The sequence below is a fragment of the Hippocampus comes genome, unplaced genomic scaffold (assembly GCF_001891065.2).
Source record: "Hippocampus comes isolate QL1 unplaced genomic scaffold, H_comes_QL1_v1.1 scaffold307, whole genome shotgun sequence".
Taxonomy (NCBI): Eukaryota; Metazoa; Chordata; class Actinopteri; order Syngnathiformes; family Syngnathidae; genus Hippocampus; species Hippocampus comes.
The window spans coordinates 387535-395883 of record NW_017805337.1 but is presented as its reverse complement, the minus strand read 5'-3'; the positions used below and the strand labels follow the sequence as shown (position 1 = coordinate 395883).

Sequence of the window (8349 nt, the reverse complement as noted above, 5' to 3'; positions counted from 1 at the left end):
CGGTCCGCGGCGCGCCGCGTTACGACCGCGAGATGGTGGCGGCGAACGGGCGCGTTGTGAAAAATTCCTCCCAAAACTCTCCGGAGTCTGCTCGCTTCAGGCTGCTCTCGCTGCGTCAAGCTTCTGTCAAATCGACGGTGTCCGCGTGCGTGCGTGCGTGCGTGCGTGCGTGCGTGCGTGCGTGCGTGCGTGGTACCGATCCAAGTGTGCACGTTGTAAGACGGCGCGGGGCTGGTGTGGAGGACGATGTAGGAATCCCCCATGTAGAAGCTTCCGTGCAGTTCGGCGGGGACTTCCCCCAAGTCCATCTTCTCCACGCGCCAAATCTGAAGGCCGGGACGCTTCCCCGCAGACTCAAACGCTTTGTGGGTCGGCATCTTCACCTGAATCAAACCACATCGGCACAGTCACAAAGTGCCGTGCGCGCACGCGCACACACACACACACACACACACAGACATACGCACACAGGCCTTCCCCTTCTACAGGTCTAGTCTGCTCTGCACAACTCGACTCGGCTTATCCTCCGCCACTGTACTCGAATCAACTCCGGTCGCCATGACTCCAACCTTCCCGACGTGACCCCACTTGACTCTGTGCTATTCCACGCCACTCCGCTGTGTGTGTGAGTAAGGCGTGAAAATCGTGAGGTTGGCTGCATTCCAGTTGGCTTGTTTTGCCGAAATCGAAGGCTGCGGTGCTTTACCCGCGGAAGGGAGCTCATCAGCCGTGAAGGTCGGCCCGCGCGCGGCCGAATCGGACAAATAGCCGCCATTCTTGGATTTACGGCGTCGCTCGTGGCTCTGAAAGCTTTGAGGAAGGAGGCGCGTCGCGGGCGTTTGCGCTTGTGAAATCTTTGTACGGTCCGGGGCAGGGCGAGAGTGCCCAAAAAATCCGGGACCCACCGAAAGTGTGATCAAACCATAAATCTTTGAGCGTCTCGAATTAGCAACTGGAGATGGGGTTTTTTGGGGGGCCGGGGGGGCTGTTCTGTTGATGCAAGCGCGCGACGACAGATGATAGCAACTGGCCCGACAGCGCAGAGGTGTGTGTGTGTGTGTGTGTGTGTGTGTGTGTGTGTGTGTTGTTATCAGAAGGGTTTGGCAATTATGAGCCAACAGGGCGCAGCCGGTGCCCCACCCACCTGACTCCTTGGCCATTGTTCTTCACGTTTATCGACATTTCTTACGAATGCGAGAACCATTCCTGACATTTATTTCGTCTTTTTGCACGCAAAGATGGACAAGAGGGAAAAACAACCTCAATCAAAGGTGGTTGAAAATGCCACAGGAATGGCGAGGATAATCACGACGGTGACGTGAGTATGACGAACAATCATACAAAGGTGTTGGCGTGCAGACGTTACCTGCTGCTGCTGAGGAGTGAAGACGATGCAAAAGCTTTTCTTGACGTCGACTTCTTCCTGTCTGTTTTACTTCCTTGAAGAGCAGCAATTTTATACACCTCATGGGGGGGGACGGATGATGGGGATGAGGGGGGGGAGTGGAGTGAGAGGCGGGCGTGGCCTCCGCCCCGCCTTCAGCACGGGCGCTGCGCCGAGGTGGAAGACAAAAGAAAGAAAACAAGAGCATGCCCCGCCGAGCCGTCGACTCTCGCCGCTCGCTCAGCCTCAGGAAAAATCCACAGCGTCGCTGGCGGCGGCCAAGAAACCAAACGCCGGCACCTCCTCTCGCCTTCTGGACAAGCTCAACCTGCTTGCGCCTTTTTGCATGAGTCCTCGTTGATCGTATTCCAACAGGGGGGGGCGTCAAACTCAATTTTGTCACGGGCCACTTTGAGGTGACCGCTTCCCACGCGGGGCCGTTTTGACAGGGAAATCACCAAAATGTTTCCTTGCATTGTTGCAAAAACAAACGAATGGATTCCTAGTTTTGAAATCGGTCAAGTCAACCTCATAGATCGTAGTTTGTTCAATTATTCTTCTAGTGGGTGAAAATGATTGCAACGTCATTCGTGACACGCGTCAATTTGACATTTTAGTTGACACACGTGGTCTAGAATAATCCGGCACTTGGAGACAAAAGTCGTGACCGCGGCCCAAACAATCTGACAACCAGTTGTTGCTGCGGCCGGGTTGATTGAGGCAATTAAATCACGAGGCAGATGTAGCGACAGGTGCGCCTCTGGAGGGAACGCCCTCCACTCCAGATTAGGGGGAAAAAAACAAATCCAAACAGAACAGGATCATGACACTTGGGAGCGACGTCCTCCCTCGGATTGCCGCTACGACGTTGAAGCCAAATCAATGTTTCATTGTCACATCGCGTTAAAAATTGATGGATGACTTGTTTTGAAATCGCTCAAGTCAAACGAGACAGTTTGCTCAATTATTGTTCAAGTGAGTGCAAACCGGGTAAAATGTTTTTGATTGCACGTGACAATTTGACATTTCGGTCCACATTGGAGTAAGGATCATGCAAGTTGATACGCATGATTTGCTTTCGGAGCGGGGGCGGGCGGATGAAATGCCGTGGCAGGCCAGATCTGGCCCCCGGGCCTTGAGTTTGACACCTGTCACCTCATTTGTGGAAGATTTGTGGTATTGCTTTCCGCATTCTCGTTGCTCATTTGTATTTTTTTTTCAGGCGGGGGGGTCGATGTCTTTTTCATGGCAATTATGAGGTGTGTCAACCTCTCCTTAATCACGCTGGGGCCGAGAAGAGCCCCCGCGGAGAGTGGGGGCTCCACTCTCCAGTGTAATGCCATGTAGCCTCGTCTAATAACTCGTCTCATTTCATCCGATGACATCTATTGCAGTCTAGTGGAGGCGAAGGCACACGAAAGCAGTCGGGTCGACTCTATTTTTTGCCGTTAGAATGAAATAGCTAGCTTCTCGTTAGCTTACAAGCTAACATGGAAACAAAGAAATAAATAAACTCACATGCAAACGAAGCCACACACCACGTGAACTTGTTTAGCCGGTTACACAACTTTGTGTGCGCGCGCGCACGCCATTGCGCAGAAGAATGGATAGTCATGTCGCTTCATGTTAGCGTTACAAGTGCTGAATCAGCACATTTTGCCACATTGTGGAGTGTGAACACAACACACATAATCCCCCCCTTATCTGCACAAACACGCACACACACGCGCGCGCACACAAAGAATGTCACGCATGAGCGCGCGCACGGTCTTGTCCCAACTTGAGTTTGGACTAGATCAAACACGCTTGCGTGAAGGGTGTGCCACCCCGGCTCATTCCGAGGAGTCTTTGAGCTTTGCCGGATCAGCGCCAGTTCAACAAAAGGAAAGGAAACAAAGATGGAGGACTAAAAGTTAATCTGCGCTCAGCAAACTCAACGGGTTCGCTAAAATTCCATTTCACCGGCGTACCGAAAGTGGAAATGAGGTCCGATCCCGGGCACAGGCACTGATTTGATTCGATTTGATTTGGAGCCCGTTTCACACACGACAGCAAACGACGACGAGTCGGAGAGTCTCGGAACGATGCGATTGGTTGCCGCAATTTGGTCGAGTCCAGCTCTGTCCGACAGCGCTAATCTGGCGGCTACCCGAGCCATCTTTGCTTGTTTTTGGACGCAACGTCGTCCGGCCGAGTGCAGTGGAAGCGACAGAGGAAAGAGAAAAAGAAGTTGGCAAACGGGGGTTCGACATGAACGGTGGCCCGCTGGCCACTTCCAGACGGTGAGGGGCCACCTGAAGTTGAAGCACTCTTGTGCTTATGATTTTTTTTTTTTTTTTTTACCTCAAAGGTCAGGTGAGCAAACCCCGAAAGCGGTTGAGTGGACCTCCTGAGTGGGCGCGGCGGGGGGGATGGCCCGAGGACATGATCGCTTGGTGGCAAACATGCGCAAAAAACCCAAACCAAACCAAAACAAAACTGCGCTCTCTGCGGCCGAGGTCGTTTTCACAAAAGCCAAATGCGTGGATGTCATTGATAGATGCAAAGAACGTTTTGCCCCAAAGCGGTGCCTGTCGTGCCTCTCGGGAAGGACCGCCGGCCACGCGCGCGCCCCCTCGGGTCTATCGTGCCGCATAGACCGCGAAGAAACGTACCCAGAATGAAATGTGAACAAAGCGTCAATGCAGCATCATGTGATTTCCGTCGAGGTCGTTCGCTTTTCTTTGCGTCTGTTTTCTGTTTTCGGTTTCCCCTCCGGCCGCTCGGACTCAAATAGACGATTCGCAAAAGCGCATGAGAGCAATCCGGCCAAATGATGACTGACCGCAAGCTCAAGACACTTGGAACACGCTCCCGGCACACACGCCAAAAATAACTCGGGCCTCTTACCAATCGCAACAAACGCAAGAAGAAGTCGACAGCGTGCGAAATCACAGCGGCGGCGGCGGCGGCGCAAGCAGGGAACGGCGGCAGCCGGGAGAGCAAACACGGGATACACGATGAACAGAATGACGGCGCCTTGCCAAAGTGTTCACCCCGCGGGGGGATTTGGATCCATTCCGCTCTCCAATAGACATCATATGTTGTACATCAATTGGACATTGATTGTAAGATTGGACCGTACCAAAATGGAGGAGTGAATACTTGTACAAGGTAAAATGAGTTGAGCAGCAGAATGTGCTGCGTGAGCCTCATGCTCGGGGCACAAACACCGTCAAATATGCGAACAAACAGCACGAGCCTTCGCCACGTCGACGAGCGTTTCGTCTGGCCCAGCGGCAAAACCGATGCTAGCGGCTAGCAAGAGCGTGTAGCTGGCTAACGAGCGAGCAGCATCTGGCATATGTCAGATGCCGATCCATGTCAACAAAAACAACACGTCAAGAAATGGTTGGATTTTTTATTTTTTTTATTTTCATGAAATGATGTTGAAATAAGAGTAGTCGTGGAGTTGAACGTCGTTGGGCACAGCAAAGTCTCATTTTTTGTCGTTGGGTCGACTATCTCGTCGTGCTTAGCCACGCCCATGTAGCCTTGCGCAGTCTTGACTAGCCTGGCACAAAATCGCCTTGACTGGTCTGGTCTGGTTCAGCTTCTTTTAAGATAGTCCTTCTCAATTAGTGGGGAGGGGTGAGGGGCGGGGGGGGGGCTCTCTGGGACATGTTTCTTTGCCGAAGAGAACAGAATAAAGTGTAATTGCACCTCCACTCCAGCAGTTGGCAGTAGCGCCCTCATTGTCAGAGAGTAGTAGCTCAATGGTGACGTTTTTTTGGGGGTGTTTTCGTGGTCTCGTTGAGCATAGCCTAGCGCGATGTCGTCCATTCGAAGCGAGTCTCGTCTTACCGCACCAATCCGATGGAGTACGGTCGGCCTTCCGTCCAGACCAGCTCAACCTGGTCTCGTCTATTTTCTTCAGGCCTCAGTCTGACCGCTGTCAGCCAGTCTGATTGAGACGGTTCGAGGCAAGTACCGTCGGATGAAATTTGAATCGAGTCTTTTTCCAGTCGAGTCAAGTCTCGCCACGTTCGGCACAGTTCAATCTAACCTCGTATCATGTGAGCTAGTCTGGACGACTTGAAGGTAGTTTAGTCCAGTGTAGATTGTTTTGCGCGAAGAAGAAGAAGAAGAAGAAGAAGAAGAAGAAGAAGCCTTGATCTTGATCCTGCGCTCCGGTCCCGGGTTGCAGCTGCGCGGTGGCGTTCACCTGAGTCCGGCGGCCAGCTTCTCCATGGCGGCCTTGCGCTCCTCGGCCTTCTGCTGCGAACGGCGCAAGACGTTGCGCAGCTCCTGGAGGTGGTCCAGCGTTCCCTCCAGCTCGCCCTTCACCGTCTTCATTTGACTCTCCAGCATCTGCGATTGGTGCAGGGAATTCCGCCGGTGGCGCCGGCTGGAGCGCACCTTCTCCTCCAGGTCCTCCACTGCGCGCGTACACACACACACACACACACACACCGCGGCGCGTGACCTTCGGCTGTGACCTCCAACTCTGCTGACCTCCGCCAAGGAAGACACCGTTACTTTACGCAAGAAGGCTGCGGTGGTCCACTTGACCGGGGAAATCCCCTTTTCCCACCAGCGAGCAACCGCGCCGTCGGTTACTTTTCGACAGCACAGCGGCGTGAGCCCGAGCGGGGAAATCGTAACGTCATTGTTTGCTTTCCTGGAGCGACCGTCGCCTCACACGCGACCGCTGCCACGGAAGTTTTGCTCACGGGTTGACGCCCTCCTTTGCGCCGCGTCGCCAGCCGGCCACTTGCCGAAAAGCCCCCCGACTTTGGATTGGTGCGTGAATCCCAACGCCGGCAAGACCCGGACGACTGCGTTCCTTTCCGCCGCCACGGAACTTTCCTGGCACGGCCCCACGTTCGAGGCCGCCTCGATATTTGAGATTGGCTGCGCTGTTTCTCAATGAGCCGCGTTTGGACACGACCCGCACCGTTTTGTTTTTGATTTTCGCAGCCAGCTGCGGCATCGGTGACTTTCCACGTCGTCAACCGAGCGTCGGCGTGTTATCTCCTCCAAGGGATTGACGGCTTCTGAAATCAGCCGTGACCTCCCCCAAGGAACAAAGCATCTTTGTTTTACGCGGCAAAGTAGCTTGCTAGTCTCGGTCGACCCAATTCTTTCCGCCACCAAGGAGGGCGCTCTTTCTCCATTCCTCGAAGCGAGCGCCACTCATTTTGTGTGGGAAAGGAGCGCCCGAACGTCGCGGCGGCCCCACTGATCGATCCATCGGAGGCGTGAGCTCCACCGAGGAGCGACGACGACGACGCGTTCCATTTTGCGGCCGTCGCTCCGCATGTTTGGGCCGCTCGGGGCCTACGAGAGACGGCGAACGCACCCATGTTTTCCTGGACCTTGTCAGGCTCGCCGCGCTTGTCCATCAGGTCTTTGGTCTGCTGCATGAGCTTCTCCATCTTGAGCAGCTGCGCCGCCTTGGTGTCGCTGTCCCGCCGGATCTTCAGCAGCTCCCGCTCTCTCGGGCTCAGCTCGTCCATCGCCGCCGCTCGCGGGCGCGCTCTGTCGCCATTTGTCCTTTTATAGCCTCGGCTCCACCCCCGTGCGTCTTCCCCCCCCCCTGCGGGGGGTGGGTGTTAGAGAGAAGACAGACGACCCTCAGTTCTGCTTCCATCACGAGATCCGCAGCTTCCTCGCAAGACCCGCCGCGACCAAAACGGTCCCATGTTTGCACCGCGGGAAAGAACAAAGTTTTTTTTTGTTTGTTTGCCCAACGCGGAAGCCTCCCGATGGCTCCCGGAAGTCGCTGGAGGTTCTTCTTCCGGGTGACGGATGGTTGCCGAGTGTTCCCGAATGTTCCGAAGGCTACTTTTCTGTTCCAAGGCCTTCCCAAACATTCCTCCATGTTCCCCATTGCTTCCCAAACGTTTCTGACCGATCCCGAAGGTCCCAAAGGCGATCTCCAAACTCTCCTGGATCTTCCTGATCCTGATGTTCTTCAATGTTCCAGAAAATCTGGGAAGGTTGATCGCATACCTTCGCGTCTCTGTCCGACCCCCAGAGTGCTCCTCATTGGTTCTGCGAGTTGACGAGTTTTCCTCAAGGTCCAAGCAGGTGGCCCAATGTTCCTTCTGAAGGTTGTGAAGAAGGAGACGGGCCAGACTTTTGCATCAGTTGACAGCTTGGCTGTGCTGTACTGCAAACCAACAGTGAACACACACGGACACACTTGATGCTCATGTGACAGTTGCTCACACCGCGTGGATCAATTGTCAATAAAAAACACTGAACGTGGATCTGACACATTTTACGAGACTTTCTCGAGCAAACAGACACACGTACGCACGCACATCAACTCACTTGCCACGCTTTCTGCTGCGGTATCTCAACTCAAGTACAGAGGTCCAAAATGACACGCTGCAACACAATTGCGTTATGAGAATGGACGTCATCAGCAGCAGCAGCAGCAGCAGTCAACTGATACGGGCAAGTTTCCCCGACCAAACTTCACAATGAAGACTATGAAGAAATATGTCCGCGCTAGGTATTAACATGACAATGAATCATTATAGTTTGAGTTGAATCATTTCTTGACATTTTTCTTCTTGATGATCGTTGCCGCTTTCTTCTCTTGTCGGATGCCGAATTGAAAGCCGTGAAATGTGCCGATCAGTCTAATCCACGCGGAGACGCTGTTGCTCGCTGTCGCTCACTGAGAGTTCTTGTTTGGCCGCTTGATTGGGTACAGTGGCGCCGATGACAATCAGCTCGAGGAAAAAAAAACAAGAAACAAAACATCAGTCAGTTTGGCCATTGTGATTTGCAGTTCATTTGACGATGTCGGACACGCGCTCCCGCTGCTGAGCCTCGCACGCACTCACGCACGGACGAATGAGTCATACAGCGCGAGCGCGCACCTGCTCACGTGGGCGCGCACGGCGCCCGACTGGGCGGGGCGTGCGTCTTCTCCCCATTTTGAGTCCGAGCCGGCGTCACCCGCGCGCGTC

General features: G+C 54.0%; 1 protein-coding gene across 1 annotated transcript in view; it reads right to left on the bottom strand.

Annotated features, from left to right (window-relative positions):
• The window catches only part of scinla (scinderin like a), an 11107-nt gene extending 9649 nt beyond the window's left edge, over nt 1-1458 (bottom strand). Inside the window, exons 1-3 of the mRNA XM_019871781.1 lie at nt 1362-1458; nt 495-500; nt 197-385 (exon numbers count right to left, since the gene is read on the bottom strand). Coding sequence (XP_019727340.1) covers nt 197-377 — 181 coding nt within the window. The 5' untranslated portion in view covers nt 378-385; nt 495-500; nt 1362-1458. The remainder of the gene's footprint in view (nt 1-196; nt 386-494; nt 501-1361) is intronic.
• Nucleotides 1459-8349: the final 6891 nt, after the last annotated feature.